This window comes from Cyprinodon variegatus, unplaced genomic scaffold (genome assembly GCF_000732505.1).
Source record: "Cyprinodon variegatus isolate N-32 unplaced genomic scaffold, C_variegatus-1.0 Scaffold46, whole genome shotgun sequence".
NCBI classification, from domain to species: Eukaryota; Metazoa; Chordata; class Actinopteri; order Cyprinodontiformes; family Cyprinodontidae; genus Cyprinodon; species Cyprinodon variegatus.
In genome coordinates, this window is record NW_015150499.1 from 300,833 (window position 1) to 327,447 (window position 26,615).

At 39.5% G+C, this 26,615-nt stretch overlaps 2 protein-coding genes across 3 annotated transcripts; one reads left to right on the forward strand and one right to left on the reverse strand.

The window, feature by feature from the left end:
• The first annotated feature begins 66 nt into the window (after positions 1–66).
• On the forward strand, positions 67–9,038 carry ino80d (INO80 complex subunit D). Of its 2 annotated transcripts, XM_015370499.1 has the most exons (10): positions 71–440; positions 2,138–2,384; positions 2,465–3,276; positions 3,390–3,483; positions 3,565–3,789; positions 3,896–4,005; positions 4,165–4,298; positions 4,390–4,607; positions 4,707–4,864; positions 5,086–9,038. In XM_015370499.1, exons 2-10 carry the CDS (start codon positions 2,167–2,169, stop codon positions 6,099–6,101), a joined length of 2,985 nt encoding a protein of 994 aa, XP_015225985.1. In that variant the 5' UTR covers positions 71–440; positions 2,138–2,166; the 3' UTR covers positions 6,102–9,038. The 2 variants fall into 2 exon arrangements, with proteins under 2 accessions (XP_015225984.1, XP_015225985.1); XM_015370498.1 differs by having other exon boundaries at positions 67–440; positions 3,390–3,789.
• Positions 9,039–11,853: 2,815 nt separating this feature from the next.
• LOC107082050 (serine/threonine-protein kinase 24-like) lies at positions 11,854–25,422 on the reverse strand. Its single transcript, XM_015370495.1, has 11 exons — positions 24,964–25,422; positions 21,210–21,440; positions 18,800–18,856; positions 18,598–18,706; positions 17,863–18,020; positions 16,826–17,011; positions 16,584–16,729; positions 16,376–16,502; positions 16,214–16,282; positions 15,881–16,017; positions 11,854–14,243 (listed from the first exon to the last, which is right to left on the reverse strand). Exons 1-11 carry the CDS (start codon positions 25,003–25,005, stop codon positions 14,210–14,212), a joined length of 1,296 nt encoding a protein of 431 aa, XP_015225981.1. The 5' UTR covers positions 25,006–25,422; the 3' UTR covers positions 11,854–14,209.
• Between the last annotated feature and the right edge of the window lie 1,193 nt (positions 25,423–26,615).

Below are 26,615 nucleotides of genomic sequence, written 5' to 3' on the forward strand. Positions count from 1 at the left end.
TTTTTTTATCCTCTGCCGAACTCCATGGTTTCTATGTCTAACATGTGAACCGCACTGTCTTCCATGCTCTACATAAATAGTTTCTTATCCTCATAGTTGCACACTGCATGGATTTTAACAAAGTTACATTTCCAATATGGTAGGATAGGTTGTTGTTGTAGAGCGCCTTGTTGTCATGTCCCCGCAGTGCCTGTAGTGGTGCTGTGAGGAGTCTGTTGTGGATCCAACAAATGTCCTCAGCAGCCTACCTACGGCTTGTAATTTGCGCTGGTTAGCCTGTGTTTTCATGGCTCCTTATTTCAAGAAAATCCGAGCTCGATGAAGACCGCCGTTTACCATCCTACCTGGATTATTGATGCCCGAGTAGCTTAGCTGATTCTAATAGACATTTCGGCCGACTATCTGGAGCGAATACCGTGCACAGCCCAAACCTATTCAAGGTAAGCGGAGTCGTGAAAAGCCTCGGCATCGATTTCTGAGGGCGCCGCATTGCATTGGCCTCAAACGGGCTGGCTGCTTACCAGAGGCCGCCGTCCAATCGAGGTTAATAGGCCTCTTCTAATAAACGGATTTGCTCCTGTATTTAAGAACATAATTACATTTTCGTTGTCCTGTTAATAATTGAGTTGCGTAAATTATACTTTTCAGTCTCTAACAGTTTTCTAAAGTCATATTATGTAATGACAGTGGCTTCAACTCATATCGACTATTGCAAAGGCCTCAGTGGAACGGGCCCTAATCCTCGTATCCATACCCTTTGTTTTAAGCATTTCTCCATAAATCTATTAATTTGGTTAAATTATCAGTACGAGTCTCGATAAGCTGCGGCTGATATCTTATTTAAATGCATGTGTTTTTCGAAATAAATCTAAACTGGAAATGGTCCTGTGTTTGGATATATTTCCGTTTCCTGGTTAGCTACCGCCTACTAATTTGTGTTTTTAGCTTAGTTAGCTAACCTGAACATTTATATTTTCCTGTTTAGTCTTTGTTGAAAACTTGTGTATCTCACTAACACGTTTAAGAGTAAAGCTTAAACATTTGGGAGACCGGGAAAAATAACATATACATTTGTTAGTGTCGTAAGTGTATAAAGTTTTAGAGCCTTCTGTCGTTCGCTAAGCTAACGTGACAAGCTAACAGTATTAAGGTATGAGTAAAGCTAACTTAATATCAGTTAGCTCCTCCTTTGAAAAACAGAAATATCCACAATTTACATTTAAACTTCCCATTGTATGTAAACATGTATTTGATATGATACAAAGGTTTGTCAGAACAACTTCTAAATATACATAGCAGATATGAAAGGACTAGGAGGAGAAATTAATTTACAGGGACTTTGACTTTTTAAAACATTTTGTAATATTCACATTATTAATATATCACAATCAATAATTTGATTGCAACAAAACTAGTAGAAATCCGCTCACCATGTGTGTAGTTATAACCACAAACATTAGTGTTGCATATTAGTAGTTTGTGTTTCAGATAAACACAAAAGGCCCTTACAGCAAAATAATGTTTTCTATGTTATTCAAAATAAAAAAAAGTGGTGGATGCATTTCTATTTACAGGGTACAGGAAACATGGCAAATATTTTGTTCAATAGAAAAATAAGCTTTATTACACTTGTAAGGTTACAGTGGAATTTTGTTTGACAGTATCTCTTCTATCTGTCAGTAGGTACACAGTAGGTATACAGAGGGGTTCTGGAAGAAAAGCCTGAGATTTGGACAAATGTTGACCTTCCATTGAGACAGTGACCCTAAACACATTAGTGATCCTAATGGTCCGGTTAAAGTCCTGACCCAAATCCTGTTTACAGTTTATGGAAGGATTATAATAAAAAAATTACTGGTCAGGAATTATAAATGTACTTTACACCTTTAGAATGTAAATTTCTGTGGGAAAATAAAAATCACAATTATGTAAAACAATCTGGTTTGTTATAATAAACAAATATTTAGCTGGAAGTTTACAAAATATATTTTAAAAAACAAATATGTGTGACTACTTTTTTGAGTGGCTATAGATTACAAAATGATTAACGAGATGGACTGAATGACCATTTTATGCGCATAGATGGTGCTAAAGTTTTGGAATTTAATAACTTTAATTTGCTCCTTTTTTCTGCCAGCTGATGTTTTCAAGGACAAGAGTCACGTGATGTATGAAGGCAAACACATACACTTCTCAGAGGTGGACAATAAGCCGCTGTGCTCCTATAGTCCAAAGTTGTGCAAGCAGCGCCGGTTAAATGGGTATGCTTTCTGCATCCGGCATGTTCTGGAGGACAAGACGGCTCCTTTCAAGCAGTGCGAATATGTTGCAAAGTACAACAGCCAGCGATGCACCAACCCCATCCCCAAGTCTGAGGATCGCAGGTGGGTTTTCAGTCTGCTTATAAAAAACAGTAGTCTGTTTTGTTTTATAAATACCTGAGGGAACGTTTCCTATTTTCCAGATACTGTAACAGCCACCTGCAGGTTCTCGGCTTTATCCCGAAGAAAGAACGCAAGAAAAAACACGATGCTTTAGAGGAAATGCGTCCACGGGCTCACCTGGAGTCGGTGGCTCTCAACATAACTGTGCCCTCTTTAGCTCTGAGAGCGACCAATGGCATAGATGAACTTCCACCATCTCCCCCCTGCTCACGCCTGTTACCCCTCGCCGATGGCGAACTCCTGGACCCTTTTGCCTTCTATGAGGATGAAATGGATGGAGAGGAGGTGGGCGCTCCTCGAAAGGGGAGCAGCATCAAGAAGAAGCTACAGAGTCGGCTGGCGCTCAACCAGAAACTCCCCCAAGACACAGAACTTTTCCAGCCAACGCCTGAGCACTTTACGGTCTCGCCAGTTCCGCGCATCCACCCCTCGTCACCGCTCAACGCTCATTTACCGCGACAGGCATCGGGTCTCTTACAGCCACCTCAGCAGTGCGGCGTGACATCTTTTTCCTTCCCAGCACAGCAGCAGGGTTTATTATGCAATCCACCACCACCTCAGACAGTCAACTTTCTGCCTCCGGGGATGCCTGCAAACGCATTGCCCAGTTCAGCGCAATATTTTGGACCATCGCTCAGCAGGAAAATGCCTTCCGCTGCGACACAACCGCCTGTCTCCTGCAAGGATGGTGGCAGTACCAATCAGAGGCACATGGTCGTCATGCACCCCACGGCCTTCTCCCCTTCTGCCCACTGCCTTGCTAGGTTGCAACACCTGGTGCAGCTCTGTGCTAAGAGACAGAGAGAGCACGGAGATCTCTTCTCACATCTAGGTAACTTGCCTTAATGTTGCATGTCCAAATCACTAGTGCTAATACAGTGAGATCCGTTAAGCCTATACAAGCTTTTTGAGATAGATGAGCCGATCTAAACAGCTCTGTTCCAGGTCTGGATTGGTCAGAAGACAGCGCCGATGACGATGACGAAGAGGATGTGGAGAGAGCTGCTCCTTTTCAGAGTCCATGGAGACCAGAGAACAGGTCTGTCTCTTTAAAGTGCTTAACCTCACCATATAACGTCGAAACGTCTCGACGTCATGTTAATGTTATTCTCCTGTGCAGCTTGGAGGGCGATGGCGGTTCTTCGCGTAGAGCGCGCCTCCTGCGGCTTTGCTCCTACCTGCGGGAGAAGTACAAGCACATGTGTAGACAGGATAGGGCGAGTATCCGTCAGAAGAGGTATCGTTATGCCTTCCGGAAAGCCTTGCTGCACGCCGCCAACAGCAACCCAGACTGCGCGGGGCAGCTGATCCAGGAGCTGGGTGGAAACTCTCATAGCCATTCATGGTAAATCCCCACACTGGACAGAGAAGAAGCTGTCTTTGGTAAAACATTTTGTAATGTCAACAGAAAAGTGCTAGGCTCTGAGTCCAGGATGTGTTTGTCTTTACAGTGGGCTTCCAGCAAGGCCCCGGAGCACAGAAGCGGCGACTTGTACCGGCTCCACCAAGGGCCAGACCTGCACCAACAGAGCTCTGCCCTTCACTCAGCACTGTTTTCAGCGTATCCTCTGCTCTGCTTTGTATTATGTTGGAGCTTGATGCTCAGAATGACGGATTAAATTCTGTTTTTTCTGATTATTTACTCCACCTCACTAAAGTCTTTTCTTTATAGTTTTCTCTCCAGAATATTTCGTTTTGTTTCCTATATTATCTGATAAAGACATACTGTTGAATCGTTCTCAGCAACTATTTGCTAGTTGCACAGCCAAATTTGCAGATGGTCAACAGTGCTCCATCCCCGTGTTTGATATCACACACCAGACGCCGCTCTGTGAAGAGCATGCCAAAAAGATGGTGAGTTCAGCAGCTGATCAATTGCATTTTGGGGAGTTTAAAAAAAATGTTCCAAAGGAAATTTAGTTTTTTTTCTGTTTATCCGGCTCAGGATAATTTTCTAAGGGGTGACGGCAATCGGAGGGTGCAGCACCAGCAACAGAGAAAGCCACGGAAAAAGACCAAACCGCCAGCACTCACCAAAAAACACAAGAAGAAAAGAAGGAGAGTGCCGCAGAGGCCCCAGAAACCCATCCCGCCAGCGCTGCCGCAGGGAAACCTGGGAATGCCTTTGACGAGCCTCGTGATGCCCCCACAGGCTGGCATCAGGTCCGCCTTTTATAAAAAAAAAAAGATGGATTATATCTAAATATAAATTTAAGAGTTGGCTATTGTAATGTGCTAATTATACTGTTTTTTCTGCTGCAGGAGCCCCTCAACCCCAGACCTGAGCACAGACGAACTTCCTGATGACATCACCAACGACATGGCAGACATTCCAAATGACCTAGAGTTAAACCAGGAGGATTTCTCAGATGTGTTGCCGCGGCTACCTGATGACCTGCAAGATTTCGACTTATTTGAAGGTTTGTATCCGTTTCTTTTTGCCGCAGTGAATGAATATGTATGGAACTCATTTTCTCAGGCTGGATAAGAGTGGAAACAGCGATACCCATCCTGTTTGTCTAAAAGCCTGCACTCAGGAGAAACATTATATCCTATTTATACCCAAGAAGCAGACTGGTGTTTTATGGAAACAGGATCATTTAGAATCTGTGTGACAGCTTGATGTTAAATGTCTTTGCAGTGAAGAACGGGGAGCTGCTTCCCACCACAGAGGAGGCTGAGGAACTGGTCCGTGCCCTGCAGGCCATGGGCTCCTACCCAGACTCGCTGGTGTGCCTGACCTCCATGGCCGATCTGGCCTCGGCGGACGGAGTGGACAACCGTGCCCTGACGGTGTTTCCTGGCCCGGTCCAACCGGGCGGCATGGGGGACCTGCTCAACACACGCATCCCTGCTGAGAACTTCACCAGCCTGGAGTTGGAGGACAATCTGCTACAGGCCGCCGGGAACCACTTCTCCCCATCTCTGCCATCCCAGCCGGCCAACCAGCCCCCTCCATCGTGCTCCACGCTGACCTCGCCTTCCTCCGTGGCGGCCACCACCAGCATCCCCCTGCTCACGCAGACCTCCATAACAGAGAGGACGTTTTCTCGGACGCATGTCCTGGCAAAGTCTGAGGTTTCCGCCTCGTCTCCGCAGGTCAGCCACTACAGCAGCGAGCATGTGCCATCCCCGTACAGTGAACACATATCGTCCCCGCACGCCGCCTCCTTCCACACAGACACCCCCCTGCTGCTGGAGGTCCCTCTCAGCGGGGTTCCGGGGACCCCCCGCTCTACATGGAACAACCTCCCCCTCACAGACCCCACGCCGTTCGGCAATCTCATCAGGTCGGAGAGTCACCTCATCACCACTTCCTTGTCCACGCCGCCCGCCACCACCCATTCTGTAACGCTGCAGCCGATGGCGGCTTTGTCGGCGATGCCTCAGGGCGCCGTGACGGGTTTAACCGCTCCCCCTGTCCCCTCGTCCTCTTCCTCCTCCTCACACGAACACCTGTTGACCCCCACACAGCCCAAGCAGCAGCTCCCTCAGTTCAGCGCGGCCTTCGGCCATCAACTGGCCTCCCACAGCGGCATCCCGAAAGACGTGCAGCCCAGTCACAGCTCCACGGCGCCCCCTGCCGGCTTCTCAATAGTTAGTGCCACCACTGCAAGTGCCAACAGCGCCACGCCGCCCTTCACGCAAAGTAAATGATTAAGCAGCAGCTGCGGTGGGCTCACAGTTATCTCCAATCCAGCCGACCGGCTTCTGATTTTATCTGCTTTATGTGTGCAATGTGGTTCTAGTGCACTATTTGCTAAAGGATTTGCACAATCTCTAACCCCCCAACCCCCCTGTCTTTTCCTTTTTTTCCCCCCCTCCTGTAGCCGGACGGATTTCAGATTTGAAGTAGCTGTGAGTCCCCTCCACCCTCTGTGTTCTGTATGTTTGCGGAGCAGCGCTTTAGATTATTTGATGACTTAAAAGACATTAGCAAAGATTATTTATAACCATGACAGAAAACCCCAGATGCCGCTCTGTTTGCTTCACACCCCCTCCCCTTCTCAGATGGCCATTTGCACCCCCACCCCTTCCCTCCGTTTTAAAGAGTAGACATTGTGATGTTTTTTGTAACCCATTATGTTTCAAGCTATTTAACCGTCTTCATGATACGGATTCAGTCCAATTTAATCATCACCCAAACACTTTTTTTTAACGGCTGATTTTAATATAGTGTATATTATATGTGCTCATTTATTGGTTCTGCTCGGACGTGATAAAGTCTCTGACCTCACTGTCGGATGCGGCACTGTGAGTGGCTTAGTAGACACTTGAAGGTAGTAGTTTCTTAAAGCAATAAAAATACACATTACCATCACCTGCAGGATTGTGAGGTATTTTTCCTGATGTCACTGCATGTAGCTCCGCTTCCTGAAACCAGCCAGATCAGGTTGTTTCTGTTTAGTTTTTTTTCTTTAGGGCCTCTATGGCTCAAACTCCAGATTTTTACAACAGTTTCACTCAGGCCATCTCTTATTTCTAAGGAGTTAACTCTCAAGGTGAATACATGAGCGACCGTTTCAATGAGGAGGAAGATGGTGATGAATGCAGGGGCTTTTAAGTGTCTACGCTAGAAAGGTCCACATGTACCACAGTCTTCATCGGCTCAGGAAAGAAGACTTTGGTGGTGGGGATTGGGCATTCAGCGCCTTGCAAACATAATCACAACGCTTTCTTTTCCTAGTTTTCTCATGTTGCGACCATAACCTCCATGCTCTCTTTTTGGGATCTTAAGTGGCTTTCAGTTAGATTCTTCTGAACTTTAACTAGGCCAAATTAGCACAGGAAAATGTTTAGATCCAAACATTTCAATCGCTTGGGCCGATGTTCTTTTTAATAGATGGAGAGGACATCTTTAAAAATGTTTTTTTGGAAGTTTCTAAACAGCTTTCTTTATGCCACCCTTTTAACGCTTCTGGACTGTTCCTCTTAGCCACTGGTCAGACGTCCATGTCCAATCAAAAGCTTTGAATCTGATTATGTCAATTTCAAAGTCTGGAAACTCATGTTGAAGTTGAACACATGAAGAAATGTTGTGAGTTTCCAGACTTGCATCGGTGTCTTACAATCCAAAATGTTTCCATGCAAATTATCTGAGGCCCTTATTTGAGCTGTTTTAGTCCATTTATGCCTAACTCTTTATAGGCATGTACTTTCCAGATGGGAATCTATTTATTTAACAACTCCTCCTCCTGTCCACCATCTTTACCTGCTTCTATAATCGCACAAAGTGTAGAAATTGTATTTTTAACATCACCTCTTGATAATAATCAAACGATTTAAATGTCCAGAATTTTATTTCTGGGTTCTTTAAAAAAAAAAAAAAAATCATGAAAACAATTTTAAATGTTCCTCCTTATATGGACGTCTTGTTAAACACTGAGGCTGTGGTTTCAACATGACCAATGAGGGGGAAAAAGGGTGTGAATACTTTTGCCAGGCCCTGCATAAATGAACAAAAGGTGGTATGATTTGTACATCTCAAGTAAATCACTGTTTTATCTCGCCATGTGATTTTTAAGCTACAGGATGTAAAGCTGGGGTCTGATTTTAGCTTTTGCAAACAAATCCCTCCCCCTCCTCCGCTAACTTATACAGCAGTATAACAATGACTTTTGATAGATTTAAATACATATATAAATATATATATTATATATGATAGACATTGACAAATTGTTGAATACTTGGTATATAGAATATAAGTCTCTATCTTGGGGTTTGTTGGTGAACTCTTCAGTAGCAATGGGTGGAAGTTATTTGCAACATGTCAGAGTGGAGATTGTATTTTGTGGAGTGAGTTGTTTTTTTTTTTTAATAGCTATCAAAATGATTGAATCTTTGTGAAAGAGGTGCTGTGGGTTTCATCCTCGCCAGTAATCTGACAGGAAGTGGTTTTTGATAGCTATTAAACATCCGGAGGGTGTCGCACAGCACAGCAGCATTCAGTGGTCGTTACTGACTGGATTCACCTATTTAAGAAAACAGTGGATTATATCTACAGGAATTTTAATAGCTGGTATTTTTTCTCCCCCCCACCTCATTTTATCTGGCTTAAGACATTCATTACATGAACAGCTGATATAATTACCAGACCCTCCCCCACCTGTTTCCAGCTGTGAGGAGGCCCAGTTCTGTCTGTCTCCCTTTCTAAAAAGAGATCTGGCTCTAAACTGATGGGGAGGCTTTTACTGCAGCCTCGTCTCCGATGCTAACAATACTGCTGTAACCGTAAGGCATGAGATTAGTCCCTGCAGCAGACAAAGCCACGTAGAACAGCGACCTTCCAGCAGGGCTCGTAGGAGCACGGAAACCGCTCCAGTTCAAAGATGGCGGACGATATTCCTATATTCATTGAATGTACTGTATTACTGTTTCTAAAGATAGGACGAGCTAATCTAGTCACCTTTTGTTATTGGTCCTTGTTTGAATTGTCTAAGGTATTTTTTGTATACAAAAGTTTACATTTTTATGTATATTTTTCTCGTGTACAAACTATGTAATATGTGTACAAAACACTGTATGTAATATCTGTATATAGTGTGAGAAATCTGATCTTTTGTTTGTTTTTGGATGTATAAATAAAACTTGCTGTGAGGTATTTGCTGAAAAACAGGTTTTCTTGTGTGGTTCCTAATTAACCTGAAGTAAAATAAAGTGTGAGTGGTGAGTTATTTTTACATTACTTTGAAAAAATATGAATTATTATTCATTTATTTATTAATTCAAACTAGAATAGACCTATGCAACTTATAACCATAGTGGGTATGAGTAATTTTTCACACTAATCACAAACCCTACATTTTTTAAATGAAAATGCATCAATTAAAGCAGGGATTCCTTACCCCTAGTGGCCCGTGAGTGGTACATGAATATATTTTAATTTCTTAGGTAGTAAAATAAAATAGGGCTGGGATCTGTTTTGCTTTGTGATGGCCCAACAAGCTTTTATCAACTAAAAATGATGTTTTCCTTATGTTTGTCTTCACCAAAATGAGGCAGAGGAACAGACTGGTATCAGCTGTTTTTCTCTATCGCTCAGATGTTTTTATGAAAACAAAGTAAATCTAATTAAGTCAGTCCAATTTTTTTCTGTATTTTGTTCCCAATTCATCAAATTTAAATGTGACTATAAGGGAGTTAACTCAGAGGAGCTCCAGCTTTATAAATAAATGTTTATATTATTATTTTAATTTGTATTTATTTTGATTTCTTACCAACTTCCGGTCAACATATTTTGTTTAATTTTGGAATGGAAAGAATAAAATGCCTTAGAATCACCAAGACAATCATCAATACTTTTGACTGAGAGGGAAAGAAAAAATGCCCAAAGGGAAACACAACTAAAAAAAAAAAAAGGTGTGTAATTGAGCATGTCTAAATTATTTGACTGAACAAACTTTCCAAGATGCCGTACAGTGACATTTGTAGTGAATTTCTGCTGTATCAATGACTGAGGAGCCTTGGTGTTGTTTTTGGTCTCCATCCAAGAGGTCCTGGGTTCGAATCCCGGTTGGGTGGAGTTTTCACGTTCTCTGCTTCTATGGATTGTCACCAGGAACTCATCTAAACATTTTAAAAGTAGAAGTCTACAAATAATCATTTCACTTTCAATCCAAAAATAAATACGCAACACATTTGTCAGATGAAGTCGTAATTTGAGCTTTATTCAGAAGTACAAGAGGTTCTCATTGGCTTCTTGACATCTCTAATGCTTCCAAGATTCAATTTGATTGTTTAAAAAGATATCTCTCTCAGTGAGACCAGTGAAAACAGGTTTTAGATGCCAAATAATACATTTCATCTCTTCGCTGTAGTAATTTAGTATCAATTTAATTATTAATATTCATTTTTGAAAAACTACACATTTTCCAGATTTTATTCCAGTGGAAAAAAAAACTACCATCAACAAGACTTTTTTTGCGGGGTAATTATTAAAAAACAAAAGGCACTGAAGTCTTAATGAGGGAAAAAAAAGCTGCAGGCAAGCAAACAAAATGTAATTATTATTATTTTTTTTTTTTATCATTTAAGGGCTTTTCCAGAAATCCAACAGCGCCACCTTGAAAACTGCAAATGTGGAGACCGGACAACAAACTGCCAGAAAAATCACACAAAATGAAATGTTCGCTTTGAACGATTGTTTCCCAGTGTTAACACTTGAACACAAAACTAAAAGAACAAACAGATCAGCTGAAGATGAGCCTTTTTCTTTTTAAAAAAATGGATATTCATTGATACAAACGGGGAGAAAAATAAAAAAAGAAAACAAGATGTTTAATGGAAGAAAAGGAACATCGAGTACCAAAACTTAAATAAACCACAGAAAGTGCAACAAATAAAAACATGCAAAAGGTGCAAATGATGTTGCTGATTTCTTTTTTTTTTTTTCTTTTAACAGGGGCAGCTCATTATCATGGCACATTGAACAAATATCAAGAAAACCATGAAAAAAAAAAAAATCTTAATAGCAGCTTTTGATCCGGTAGCTAAATTCTAACAATCATTAGCTTTAGCAAAAAAAGCTGAATGTCACAATTATGGATTTTGAAATAAAACTGAAATGGACTTTGAAAAGCTCCGATCTGACAGTTAAAGGAACAGCTGTTCAGTTGAAATGCAGGAGCTTCAGGGAAAACCATCCCATTGGTAAACATATCCACAGATATGAGTAGAAGTTAACGGTAATCAAGGGAAATCATTTACTGAACACTGAGCCTCAAGGGAGGAATCCAGATAGAACAATCCAACCTTAAAGCAGCAAGAAGTGTTAAATTAAATATATTATCATTATACATCAAACATAACTATGGACTTTATTATACAACATTATGCATAATATATAGACATTAAAAGGAATTGTGTGATGTTGCAGCCAAGGAATACTGCTTAAATACTTTTGAAATGCTAAAGAAATGACTTTAAAATGTTTAAACCTAAGGATTTTAGAAAGTAAACCACTGCCTACACTGGATCACATGTAAATGTACCATAAGATTTAACAGAAGTGGCCTGAATCCTAGATCACGTTTAAGTCAGGGACCACCCTAAACTTAAATACCTCCAGTCAAAATAAACCTGTTTGTTAAAACTAAAAGACAATTTTAACTTTTTTTTGTACTGTTCCTTTAATTAATAGTCCTTTTTAAAGGACTGGCAGCAAATGTCCTGGAGCAAGTATCCTCCTACACCTGTTGGAAATAAAGCTTTATCCAAGTAAAGTACCAACTAATATATTCTTGATATATTTTTTGAGCAATAACAATTTTCAAACTACTGATGGAGTTTATTTAAATGTACCTGAATAACATTCTTTAGATATACAAAATATTTCATGAAAGTTGTAAAATTTCTTAAGCGGCAGGATTCATTGCTGCTTTTCTGTAGTTTGATCTGTTTTTTTTTTGTCTTTAACTGAAGTGTAAACACAGGAGATGGTTGTTATTTTCAGAATCCCATGTCTAATCCCAAACTTCATAAAACTGTTCCTTTAACTTCAGCTGTGCTCACATAGAAAGTATAGCGTAGCAACAGTGAACAAAATAAACTGAAAAGATTTGGACTGTTTAAAAAAAAAAAAAAAAAAACATGTTACGTGGAAAGAAATGGAAGCAATACTTTTGGTCTTTTATTATTTCTCGTCAAAAATCACTGCATATGAATTTTAATGCATAAAAAAAAAGAGAGAAAAACAGGAAATGTCAAAAGTAAATATCTCATCCGACCTTTTTAAAGCTGATAATAATGGTCATGTTCATTCAAACACTATAAGGCTGCTTCATCACCGTCTGGGGACTCATCTTCCCATCCTGTAACAGTATGCTATAACGCATACCACCCAAACCAGTCTGTAGGCTCTGAACTGTTAACACTATTATGCACAATCATTTTAAACAGTAGTAACAGTGCAGCTGGTCTCTGGTTTCCTAATATTTACATCTCACAGCAGTTTCATTTAATGCGGGAGCAACTACAAGTGTATCTCAGTTAATAAGGATATCATCGAAAAGTTGGTTTCTGTAATTAAATAGAGATCTCTGTTAATTTTGATGAATATAGCAAACAGCTAATGAAAACAGAACTTAGATTTAGTTTGAGAAATTTGTCCCTGACCCTCTTCCACACGGAGAATAAAAAACAAAAGGCCTCTGTGGAAGAATGCGTCTCTTAGAGGGCTTTAAACCAGGCACACTGATGGAAAGTTTAGTGGAAGGAAAAAGGTGTGCTGTTGGCAACTATGGCGAAGCCTTTTTTGGGGAGCCTTACAAAGAGTGTCTGACAGCTGAAGTTCTAAGAGCCGCCTCACACAGACGTATCAGCAATATGAGCTTTAACTGCCCCCTATAAGAGATGTCTGAAGTGTGCTGCTGGCTGATCTGATGAAAAATAGATCAGTTAGTTACTGACTGCACATACTTATTAATACCAGTTTGGTATGTCAGCCTTTTCTATCCTCTTTAAGCCATAATCTTTAAAATGAACAGAAATAAACGATTGAAATCCATCACTCTGTGTCTTGATAACCTGCAAATGACATTTGAGAATTGTTTGGACTTTTTAAAATATTCTGAAACTTTGAGATATCCCTATAGGAAAGCTTATATCAAATCCAAATGGAAATGCACAACCAGGCAAATACTGTGCTGCACGACCAACCCGAGTTCAAAGACTGTTCTCAATCCATAATACGGTGCATTCCTGCAAAAATAAAATACTGCAAGTGTCATGCTACTGCATTATGGCTACTTTGTTTATCGTAAAGGCATTTATACTCGAAGTGCAATTAAAGGTACCCAGAGCAAGTACCGTCGCAGCTCCTAGGAAGACTGAGAGTCTGCTGATTTAAGAACAAGATGATGGCACTGCCATTTGAATGGAATGAATGGACGAAACCTCAGTTTATCTGAGCAATCACACACAGCAAAAAGGGAGAGGGGTGAGGCAGAGGCCGACAGACCTGCTCGAACCCCACCCTCCTGGAATGAGGGGCTGGAAACAGCATCCAGTGTTTAAAGCGGGGAGGCTTCGGAAACCCAGCCGGCTTTTACATTCTACCACAATATTACAGCCACAGCAGCAGAGGGAGAAGGTGAAGAAAATCAACAGCAAAATGAGGGCATCAACTGGAGAGAATGAAAATAAAGATCAAACACTGAAGGATAGAAGACACACAGAAGCGAGGCAATCTTCACCCAACAGCCTATAATTTGCTTTAGGCCGTTATATGTCAAACGCCCTGCTATGCTTTCAACAATCTATAGAAATAAGCTTATTTACAAGTCTGTACAACCACCCGGTAAGACCTCCTTCCATCTCCCAGAAGACCAAATCTACTTAAAGCAGGATACCTGAGTTTTCAACAAAACGCCTTCACCCACTCGTTATCTCTCACAGCCACATGCACACAACCAACTGAGCGAGGGATTCTCTCCAAAAACAAAAGGGAGTGTAAACATTTTTAAAAGAAAAAGACAAAAAAGTCACACATTAAACCAAAAACTCAAGACTCCTTCTAGAAAGATCGTCAACTCCAGTCTAAAAATAAAACAGCTGAGAAAGGGGTGCAGAGAGGGGAGAACAGAGCACAGCTGGATAAGCAACCGCTGACTTAACCTCTGCTGCTCCTCTAGCAGATAAAACAGACCGGAAGGAGGCCGGGAGGGTTTTGCTTTAGGCAAATGAGGGATGTAGACCTTCCTGGGAGACTTCATCTCAGCTGAGGAGGTCAGACTGCTGCCGTCAGGGTGGAAGAGCAGAACAGAGCGTCACTGAGCGGTGGCCGCCTGCAGCACAGAAAACCTGGCAAACATCAGAGCAGAACGTTAACGCTCAAAAGAATTTCAGCGAAGAAGAGCAAAGACACAATGAAAGATGCTGTGACCTTCACAAGTAAACGATGAAGCACTAAATTTTTTTTCACTATTTTTAAGTGGAGGTTAAGAAATGATTACAATAAAAAAAATAAAAACTTAATGGTTTTAACATTTTGAAGCAAAGCTTTAACGGAGTTAACAAGAGGGAAACAACTGCCAAGTCAGCTATAATGGTTCACCGGTTTAAGATGGTGGAACAGGTATAAACCATGACCTGCGGGAACAAAATATTCTTTACTTGTGAACTCTTCTTTAAAAGCACCTAAGAAATGAGGATATGTGCCTATATGGACCAGATTTAAGGTTTTCCTGCATCTTTTGAAAAAGCCATAAAGTCAGACCTCTCTGGCGTTAACCTTTATGGTTTACTGGGAGCGCCCTCACTCCTCTAACTAGTTTAAAGGTGACCAACCCAACTGGCTGGAGGAAACAGAGTTTTTTTTTATTGTATAGCTAATGGTAAAAAACAGAACGGTAGGAAATAATCACCTAAAACAGCTTATTATAAGTTGTATATGTTTTATATTTATCAAACACATTTTAGAGTGTTATCACACCTGAGATGTTTGGTCTGTTTAAAACTATTGTTTTATACGTTTGTGTAAATGTGAACACAGCAATAGTACTAGGGTATTGACCAAAGAACCGCCTCATGTCTGCTTGGTTATAGTTATGGAAAGACCCCAAATGAACTCTAGAGCACTTTATTTATGGTATGAATGCAATAAATGGACAATGCAATAAAATCAAAACGACTTATTCCTACAAAGTTTCAGAGAGGTCACAAGAGATTTTAAAACAGGAAATCTGAAAAATCAGAAGCTTCAAACAGCTAGCTTACTTCCCACAGCTACAATTATCTAGTTATTTTCCATAAAAACCTATAGTGTCCTAGATCATGTCCTATACTAACAGCTTTTGGGACTTAGGGGACACAAGCAGAAATGTAGACTTAATGATTTACACATTTAGTAAATAAACTGACAATGTCTTTAAAAGCTCAAGAAAAACAAAAAGGTGCATGACTGATCAAACTAATCCACAAAATGCATTAAAAAAAAGATCTCCAGTATAATCCTTCTATTTCTCTCAATACTAACACCCATTAACAAGTGTTCCTGCTACAAAATAAAGCAAACTATGCAATGCCCTCAAGGAGGAGACTCCCAACATATCAAACAGATATATACCCTTTATGTCAATCTAAGATGGAATATAAAAGTAAAGAAAGATGCAGTTTTCAAACATTGTCCTGCTTAATTGAACTGATTTATAAACAAAATCCAAAACAAGGTCTAACTGACAAAACCTCAACCTCTACTGGTTTTAGATAAAAGTAGAAGAGGAAATTAACTTTTACTGTGGAGGCTACTGCAAAATGTTCTTTTAAAACATCTGAAGGTAAGGTGACTGCAGTAAACTGGTCGCACTTAATTGTGTTTCATCATAAAGGGGCTTCACTGTTATGCAGTATTGTTTGTGGGTCTATCACATAAAAACACAGTTTCAAAGTAGCAGCATCTGAAGAGGTTCAAGGTGCATCAACACTTTCACTTCTCTTACCTCTGAAGCCTCTGCAGTAGTTCAGCGACCAGAGAGTCGCAGATCCCCGGGTGGATGTTCTCAGCCAGGAAAATGGCTTTCCTCAGCTCCTCTGCAGCTTCTGGCTTTCCATTACTGGTCTCACCCTTTTCTCTCAACTACAAAAAAACATATGCAGAATTATTTGTGTGCGCGATTACATGCAGACAGACAGGATAGACTCAGAGTCACAGCTTTTCCATTAAACACCCGCAGAAAATTTCAATCCAGAAAAGGGAAAACGAAGTGAAGATTGCATGGGTTCTAAATGGTACAGATCACTATTTCAATTAGACGTAATTTAGTGTATAATACCTCCGAGAACAATGGAGAGAATATCGATGTTAAGCTTTGTGATGAGAGGCTTTCTGAAGGCTGCTCCACCTGGAAGAGAAGTATTTTCAATCAACATTAATGAAGGAGATAATGATTGTAGGGATTTAAATAGGACTGTGCTTTGGTGTGTTATGCTCTGACCCTCAGCTCTACAGGCTCAACCAACTGAACAGGCTCAGCTGGCGGCTCTTCAAATATAACGGGCTCCTTGATGGTGCCAAAGATCCACTCCTCGTTAGCTTTAGGTTTGCTACCCTCCTCCAGCTCCCTGTGGAGAAATGGGATTCAGAAACAGTGTATTTAGTCTAACTCTTCTCCAGCTCTGCACCACGAAGAACACAGAACTTACTCATCCGAATCGTCGGAGCTTGAATCATCCCGCGACTGCTCCGATTTCCACCTCTTGTATCTGTCGATCAGCTCGGTCAGGTAGGTGGTCTTTTTGGCGTGCCGCGCTATAAATTTGTGCTTTAGCAACTCTTTGGCAGTTGGCCTCTGTGAAACAAACACCGTCAGAGCAGAATTTTGAAACGATTGTTTTTTTATTTTATTCATCACAGCGATATGAAAAAAAAAAAGGTTTAAACTTACAAAGCTAGGCTCCTTATTTAAACAGGCTTCCACAAACTCTTTCAGAGGTTTACTGTAGTTTCCTTCCAGTGTCGGCGGGTTGTTCTTTGGGATGAGAAATAAGACTTTCATGGGATGAAGCTCAGAGTGGGGCGGCTCTCCTTTAGCCAGTTCAATAGCTGTTATTCCTAATGACCAGATATCTGCCTGTAAAAACAAGAAAAATGGAATTATTTCATTAAAATCTCACCTGAGCTACAAGCGACCAGTTAAAACACAACAAAGTGACTCTAAATATGGAACACTGAGTTGAGTATTTGAAGTAGTTCTGCAAAAAACAAGGACAGCGACCTAGCAGCTGTGTTTTAGAGTCGCACTGACTCATGCTGTGGTTGTTCCAAAAATATACACTGGGGCTTCTCTAGTCTAGAAAACACGTCTGTAATGGGGCTTTAGTGTTCATCACCAAAAGAGGCACACTGAGGTCAGAGGAAATAAAAACAAATTCACAACATTTCCATTTAATTTAAGGCTATAAATACAAGAGTATAACAAGACACAGCTTGAAAATAATCCTGGTGAATTAAGATTCTGATCCAGTTAATTTAGGCGGGTTATCTGTGATTTCAAAAGGCCCAAAATATCTTGATTCTCACCAACATCTACTGACCTAATCTTCTTAGTTTGTTAGTTTTGCTAGAAGAGCTAACCATAGAAACTTTACTTCCATCTGATTCACTGGTAGAGAGCCAAATAAAAAAAAACAATATCAGTCTGTCAACTTAGAAATGTTCGCTTTTGGCAGCATTGTTTATAATCAGGTATTAAGAAAAAAAAAAAAGTATCGTTTAAGAACAAATCCAAACTCTTCTTTTGATTTTCTCATGATTTAATTGATGTGATTAACATGTGCTTCTCCTATCTGGAAAAGGATTAAGCAACACGCTGCTTTATCTAGGCCTTTTACACTTTGTTTCCGCATCTTTTATAACGCTGATGTAGCTGTAACCCCAGCTGCGGTTCACCTCCAGTATGTGACTGTAATAACGTTGACTGACCTTTGAGTCGTAGGCAGATTGCTTTATGACTTCGGGTGCCATCCAGAAAGGCGTTCCGACGAAAGTGTTCCTCTTTATTTGTGTGTCGGTCAACTGCCCCGCCACGCCGAAGTCGGCCAGCTTTACTTCGCCTTGCTCCGACAGCAACACGTTGGCAGCTAAAAATAGCAGTTCAATAAACGCTGCATAAATAACTCCAATAAACCCGTAGAGGATTAAAAAGGAAAAAGCGAGATCTCGTACATTTTAGCTGCATTTTTGAAAACTTCAGATTCATTTGCTGGTGAAGATTCTCAGTCATCCAGCTTATAGTAGGTCCAAAAAAAGTAAAAAACAACAATCCACTGGAATTGTTTCCAAGTTTTTAAGACGTTTCGCTTCCCATTCAGGAATTCTGACATTTTAAATTGAAAAACTTTCCTGGATAGGAAGCAAAACATCTTCAAAACCAAGCCCAGTGTATAGGGTTTTTTTTTTTTAAACTTTTTTGGAATTCAGATACATTAAATTCTCAAAAGAAATATTACACCTAAAACACCAATAAAAGCCAAAGTTGATTACACCCTTTGACAATAAAAATTACACATATACAATTATTACTGATAAACCCTGATGCCGTGGCATTCGAAAACTTACACAGAAGCAATAAAAAAGGATCAAAGAGAGCAGTTCTTACCAGATGACATTGATTACTGTTCCAACAAAGGCTGAAGTACTGCTATTTATCAGATTTACCTTTGATATCTCTGTGGATTTTCTTTTCAGAGTGCAGATACTCCAGCCCTCTGAGAATTTCCCTCAGGATTGTGGCTATCTGTGTTTCATCCAAGGCACCTGGTTCCAACTGGGACAGAGATATAAGTATGTGACTCCATGCCGCTTGAGTAAATGTATGTTTTCTTATAAATTGGTAACCAACTTCAGACTAGTTTCTTACCAAATCCAGAGCAGATCCTCCTCCCAAATATTCCATAATAATCCATAATTTTGTACCCTGAGGAATGGATCAGGAACAATTAAAGAAAACATGGAAATACAACCACTAGAAGTAAAACTCTGAATGTTTACCATTCTATGATTAAACTTAACACGTTAAAGATTGAAGGATGATGGCTAATGTTTGCAGCTTTCTTTTACATTGTTAGACGTTCAGGTCTGACAAACAATAATCCCAGAAGAACTTCCTTCAAAACTGTTTTCATGAGACAAACCCTTCAAAAGATTTTGGACTTCCTTAAACATTTTCCCATGTTGACAGATTACAGCCAAACATAAAAAAAAAATAAAAAATAAAAAAAATACAGAGATCAGATCAGAGATTTTAAAGTAATTCTTGAAAATCTGCTTTATGTAGTAGCTTAACTTTTTTTGCAAATCTTCTCTGTGTAAAGTAAGCTTGTATGAGTGGTGCAAACAGCAACTTTTAAACAGAGTGCACAAGGAGAAATGGCCTTGTGCACTCATTTAATAGGCGTTCCCGCTCGGGAGCGGGTACATGGTTGTGTGTGTGTATTTTTATTTTCATTTTTTAATGGAGAGGGCAGGTCTTTTTCAAAAACTCGCCAAAATCCTCCACTACACCTTGAAGGTAAATAAAATGTAATTCTCTATTTCTTTATTGGGCTCAAATGTCTTAAACAAGAATCGCCTCAGGAAATGCTCAAGTATACTCATGGGTCTTAAAACATTTATCTTTTCAGAGTTTGTTAGTTTTGCTAGTAGAGCTAACCATAGAAGCTTTACTTCCATCTGACTTACTGTTACGAATTAAAGACACCATTCAGGAAAATATTTGGCATTCTGAGAACCAAATAAAACAATATCAGTCTGTTAATCCAAACATAAAGGGTCACTTTCAGCCACATTGTTTAGAATCAGGTATTAAGAAAAAGTATGGTTAAGAACAAACCCAAACTCTCTAATATCTTTGATATCTTTTTACATTCTCATTATTTAATGTGCTTAAAAAAAAAAAGAGTCAAGTAAATGTGTGAAAATTGTGCTGTCATCTGTCACATTCCTGTGCTTCTCCTATCAGAAGTTTACCGCCCAGCAGAAAGAAAACCTCAAGCATTCGACCAGAGCCATGATGGAAAAGCATAGCCTCAGGTGTATTCATGTGTTATAATAACTTAATAACAATGTGTGATATGACTTTAAAACTGTCGAGAGCCTGAAATATTTCATGGGAATGAATATAGACACATTTAGTACTGCAGCTGTAATTAAGGTAAAAGGTGATTCCAAACGTATCATAGTTTCCAGATTTTTTCCTTACTTCTCAATTATGTACTTCTTTGTTTCGTTTTCATCACATAAAATCCCAAAGAAGTTAATTTATGTCTAGGAAAAAATGTGGTAAAGTTCAACAGTTATGAGAGCTTTTGCAAAGCACAAGAACATTTCCTCATAGCTGTGTGGTTAATCAAGTACAATCACTGGGGAATGGGGTCTCTGCACAATATACAATAACACAAACATATGCATGGCAAATAAATCATTTTTTGTAGATAGAATATAAAAGCTTGTATAAAGAATACAAAACTTGTCATTTATAAAGTTTTGAACAGCATTCACAAAAACCCCAGTAAACAAAAGCCTCAGTCCGTCTTTATTTATGTATTATTAGCGGCTAGCTAGCTCTAGTGGTAAGTCACCCGTCCTGCAAACAGGAGGGTGGGACACTTTACGCTAATGCCTGCTTTGGGGAGTGCCGTCATTGGGCATTGCGCTAGGTTCTGAGTTTGAGCCCCACTCCCACAAACTGCCACCCTGGGTCCCTGAGGAAAAGACCCTTTATGCAGTATACTAGAAGCTTTGAAAGGCTCTCTAAGCACCATTAAGTGAAGCATAAAGCTGCATTATACCTAGAAAATAATCTGTAACTTGCCAAAAAAATTATGGTCAATAAAGCAATTTGATTTACAGGTTTACCTTTTTCTTGGCTTGCTTGGATTCTATCTAAATCTAATAGATCAAAACACATCAGCGACAAGAGCATTAAAACTCTTATTTTAGGGAAGCTTAAATACGACTAGGTTTCTGCCTCTATAACCTAAGTGATGGGCATTTTAGAGGGTCTGAATGCAGTAGTCTAAACCAGCTTTGAAATGTCTATGCACTTATTAAATGTAGTGCTAACCATCCAAAAAGCCTACACTATGACCCATTTTCTTAAAATATCTGTACTCTATTTCAAAGGTAGCTGCTCCATCATCCATTTCAATTATTTATTGACCTACCTTGCCTTTTCTAGCATGCAGGGATTGCCCTTTACTGTAATAATCTTGCTGAACCTAAACTATTGCAAGTTTACCAAATATGCTTCTTTAAACTAAAAAGGTCACCTTGAGATAAGATCCGTGGTATTTGGTGATAAAGGGACTGTCACACTGGCTCAACACTGTGATTTCTTGTTGGATATCCTCTATTTCATCTTCAGCCTCCTCCAGATCGATAATTTTAATGGCCACAACTTTCTGAGTCCTTTTGTCAATGCCTTTAAAGACTTCTCCAAAAGAGCCTTTTCCTATCCGCTCCTGCTTGGTGAAAAGTTCCTCTGGATCAGCGTTGAAGTTCTTGAAAAGAGAAAAAGACACACAAGGGAGAAAACAAAACATTGTAATTTCAGTCGTATCAAACCACAGGACACAGAAAAGCTTAAGACTGGTACACATTTCTATAGGTGTGGATCTAAGGCCTCTTTTCCACTGAAAATAAAAAAAGCCGGTTCTAACCTCCCGCGGCTGTGTGACATAAATCAGGAAAGTAAACAATGGAGAGCAACATGTAAAGAAGCCTGGACGTAGTGAGTGTGCTTTACTGTTTCGCTCCATTATCTTTACGAATCTCTCTTACCAGCACTGCGCCATGTTTGACGGATGTAAAAAGTTGGTTTGGCTTTTTAAATCAGACACAGCTGGTACAGTGTGCTGATGTCTATACGTTAATACGTTCAATGGTATCACATAATCTAGTGAGTCAACCTGGCTCTTGTATTCCTACAGCATGCTGATCAGAGCCAAGATTTTTAACCAGGTAGACACATGTCAGTGAACTGTTCGCACTGCCACTAAAAGCCAATTGTTCCCTGGTATAAACAGGTTTTTTGGCCAGTGGGAAAGGTGTATAAATGTGTACATTCTCCTAGTTCAGTCGCTCTTCTTTTTCCTCACTTAAATGGCGAAACATAAGTTTTTACTTAATTGTATGAAAAAATCTGCTACCGCATAAATGTAAACAAAATGAATTGCATAAAACAAAAGCTAGCGTATGATCATAAACAATCATTGCTACAAACTGGCAATGCTGGTAACTTAACTTATGAGTGGTCTTTTCTTTTCTGTAGTTCAGTCAGAGATGCACTTTTTGTGGATTTCCAGTCAGCCGACTGTGATGCTTATTTAATGTGATTAAACTGCGTATGTCAATTAGGTCGTCACACATGATTTCATTTTTGTTATTTAGGTATTTCCTTTATTATATAGTCCAATGTTTTCAATCCTATTTTTAAGTCTATAAACATCACATAACTGATGTGTGAACCAGTTTGCGTCAATGTGTCTCTTTACCTCTGCAAAGCAAATTATGTCTTCATATGCATTGGTTTGTTTTTGGAAGAACTAAAAAAAGTTATGCTCAGATTTAGCTGAAATTTAAGAGAAGGTGCGTATTGTGATTGGCAACAAATTGCAACCAGGATTTTTTATTTTTTTTTTAAAGACTTTGTGAATACTGGTATTAACCTAAGGTGGAAGTCACATTATGTTGGGGGGAAATTAGCTACTTGGCAGAGGTCTGCGCTCCCAGAGTGTTTTCCTAGATTCACTTTGTGACTAAAATGCCTGAAAATCCCTGCTGTGGGGCAATTAAGGATATTTCTATTCTAAATGCCAGAATTAAGCCAACAGACAAAGTTTTAAATGTAAACTTAGAGTTTACTTCAACCTAGTTCCATTTTTGTCTGACTTCTACACCAAGTGTGGACAAGTAAGCAAGTCCCAATGACTCCAAACTGATATAATCTGATCAATATTGAAAAGCCAATATCTTTTTGTTCTCAGATTTGCATGGACATTAGTATGCAGAGCTATTTTCAAAAGTGCTACAATTAGTAAATCGTCTGCCATAAAGCCACATAATGCATATACATCACTGTGGTTTAATGGCCTCCAAAGCAAAGCCTAAACAAAAACATAGGGACTGCATCCTAAATTATTGACTGAGCTAAATGGCTCATTTCCCTATGGGACCCCTGGGAGGGAATAATGGCCTTCAAAAAAGCCCAGATGAAAGCTAAAAATTGTTTAGAATACATAATGACATTATTCTGTATAGTACTAGAGAGCAACATTTGAATTCAAAGTAAAGAGTACAAACTAAAACTAAGTGTAACCTAGCTCTAAAGCGATGATCTACAGGCTCTCAAGAGTAAATTGCTTTACAGCCCCCGCCTCGTGAGAATAGTTTCCTGTAAAAACTGCTAATGCATGATGGTCAAACCAACAAGGCAGGTGGGATGAGTAGTAGCCCTTTGAACAGCTGGCAGAGGGAAACGCTGAACTGAATAGCAGAGACTTTAAAACAAGGGAAGGAAAAGCAAAGCACTGCAGAACAAAGCAATGCAAAAGCAACAAACCCTAAATGCTCTCATAACACTGGTGTGATCAGTCATCCAGTGGAAATTTATAATGTTAAGGATGACCTCTGGAAAAGCAATGCTATGACCGAAGCTTATGCATAATAGGGAATGTAGTTTTTTATATCCTTAGTCAGCAGGTTTACTGGAACAACTATTTCTGCTTAAACCTCGCTCCAAAACCATGTGGTTCATTCTCTACCAGCAGCACCGTGCAGCTTTGTGGTCTGCTATCATAGACCAAAATGAAAGACCCTGCAACCAAGCAACACTTTATTGGCAAATACAGAAACCCCTCTACATCACACAAATACACACGTGAAGACAAATAATTAAATGAAAAGACTTTGGTAGCAATTCCCTTATGATTATATACCGTATATTAAGTTTGGTTATAATGAAATCATGATTTCACACATTTTGCATTTAAAAAGCAGAAAATGGCATACCAGTCATACCAGCTGCACAATATATTGAATTCCACTTGATATCACAATGTCATCATGTAAAAAATGCAAATAACTGATTAAATACTTTTTTTTTGTTATAGTCATGGACTTAAAGTGCTTTCAATTCCCATACTGGATTTATACTTTTAGTCTTTTTCTCATAAGTTTCAGAACTGGCCTAACAAATACTGCATATAATTAGATTTCTTCCTCTTTTCAAAAAATGTCAACATTAACTTAAGTCCACATTACACATAGCATGTTATTTTCCCTTATTTGAGCCCTATTAATGTTGGTTTTAGCAATAAAATATTCCTATAAAAAAGGAAACAAGATCAACTTTTATCAATCCCATATTTACAAAATTAGATTTTTAATTTAGGGAGAGTATAAAATTGACAATCATTTTTCAGGCAAAATGTTTAAAAAGATCCTCCCCCACCCCACATAAGCAAAGGCATTAATTCATCATACAGGAAATTACATTACATACAGGACTACTAATCTCAACAAAACATAAAGAAAAGTGAATGTTTTCAACACTACTGAGTAAATATCAACAAAAATTAAAACTTACAATGCTAAATATTTATTAAATGCATTTATTTTAAATGAAAGGAGACGGCAAATAACATGCAAAATGCCTCCAGATTGCTCCAAATAGCTAGGATTGTTTTAGCAACCAACCAAGACCCAGCCAAAGTCCAACAAACTACATAACTTGTAAACTTTGGCAAAGAACACAACATAAAACTAAAGATGGAGAGAGTTCAATCTTTAGACAATTATAAGGGTTATCTGCGTTCAGCAGGGTAATAAACCAGCCAGCCTTTTCCCCCAGGAACCTAAATGGACTTTGATAAGTTGTTTTTCTTTATCAGTGAAATCCAAATGTAACAGAGAAATAAACGGTTACACTTCCTTTATGTCTCACTGAATTTTTTTTAAGGTGCAGGTAGTCTAATAGTAGTTTAATTTAACTTCCACATTGACAGCATGAGGTTATATATTTACCTGAACCCCCGGTAGTGCGCTCTGAAGAGGGGAGTGAGCCATGGCGTCAAAGGAGCAAAGATGACGCCTCTCCTTGTCTCCTGAGCTCACCTTTTCACATCAACGCCGTAACTTCCCAAACAATTGCTTTGAGTCCAACCGAATCCTTAAAATCGTTTGCTGTATGATATAGAGACGTCACTTTTTAAAACAATCGCACCTCAACTTGGGGCTATTGCCTTCCCCCGAGTCGCCTTCCGCAGTTAGAAAGCTAAACGTTAGCCACTTTTAGTCGCTTGTTAAAGTAAACAGTTAACGGAGAACATGTATCTTTATCAGGTGCTCGTAGATGTCCAACGCGTCCGCTTGTAATCAGCTGCAAAGACAGAATATATGCACACTTTTGTGCCAGCTGTGACGCTTGTTGTTCCTCTCTGGCATCACTTTCCTCTGTCTCCCGGCGCCATCTTGGTTAATGTCATTTCCATTTTCCTTTGGACCAATCAGAGAAACGAAGAGCAGACTGAGAACACGTCGTCATTCATTAAGTGAAACGTCACTATAGGGATGGAGCTAGAGTTAAGCTATGGTAAGTGCATTTATCATGTAATAGTTGAATAAAAACCGGTGATAGGCAAATTTGACATTTATTAGAAGCGCTGTCCTCTATTGTTTCATTAGTTGGTCTTTAAAATAAGATTCTTCTTGGTCAAAACTACATTGCTACTAGTCAGAACTGCACACATAGATATCCTAAATTACATTTTTGCCGGCAAAAATTTAATTTCAGGATGCAAAAAAATATTATTGTACAGTAAGAAACCAGAAATCTTTAAAAATGTTAAGAGGCCATTTGGACATTTATTAGCTTGACTGAATATATATTTCAGATGTCTCAAATGCATTACATTCTAACCAAAATTTAAATTTCAGATATCTTAAATAACATTCTTCCTATCTAAAATGAAAATTTTAGATATCTTAAATGTAATTCTTACTACTACAAACGACGTCACATTTCCCATTGGTGTGTATTGGGCTTTTACTTTCAGGTGTCTGAAATAACATTCTTCCTATCTTAAACTTAATTCTGACGAGGATGAATTCCTCCGGTGACACCGGTAAGTCTATATAGTCACGTGACAATGACAGCTCAGTCCCTTTTCATCTTCTCGCATGCAGGTTGAACAGGAGGTAGGTCACTGATTGAGACTACGGTCGGAGCTGCAAGGATCATCTCGCCCTCCAGAGACACAACTTAGTTTCTTTGATTGGTAGGTTGTTCTTCCTTTGTTCGACGGAATCAAACAAAGGAAGAACAGGAATCGAAAGGGAATCGATGCGGGGATGCGTTCGCTTTCCGCATCAATTCCCTATAACTGGTGCTAAGGCATTAGCTGATTCTGATTGGCTTGTTTGCCTTTCTTTCATTCAGTCGTGCAGCCGTGTTCGGTTTGCCCTTTATTGTTAATTGCAGCCGTTTTCGGGCTTGCATTTTTGTTTACTGTGGAGTTGTTTTTGGGCTTGCATTTTTGTTCACTGTGCAGCCGTTTTCGGGCTTGTTTACTGTGCAGTCGTATTCAGCCTTGCATTTTTGTTTAGAATGCAGCCGTTTTAAGGCCTGCATTTTTTCATATACTGTGCAGCCGTGTCCGGCTTGCCTGTATTTTTTA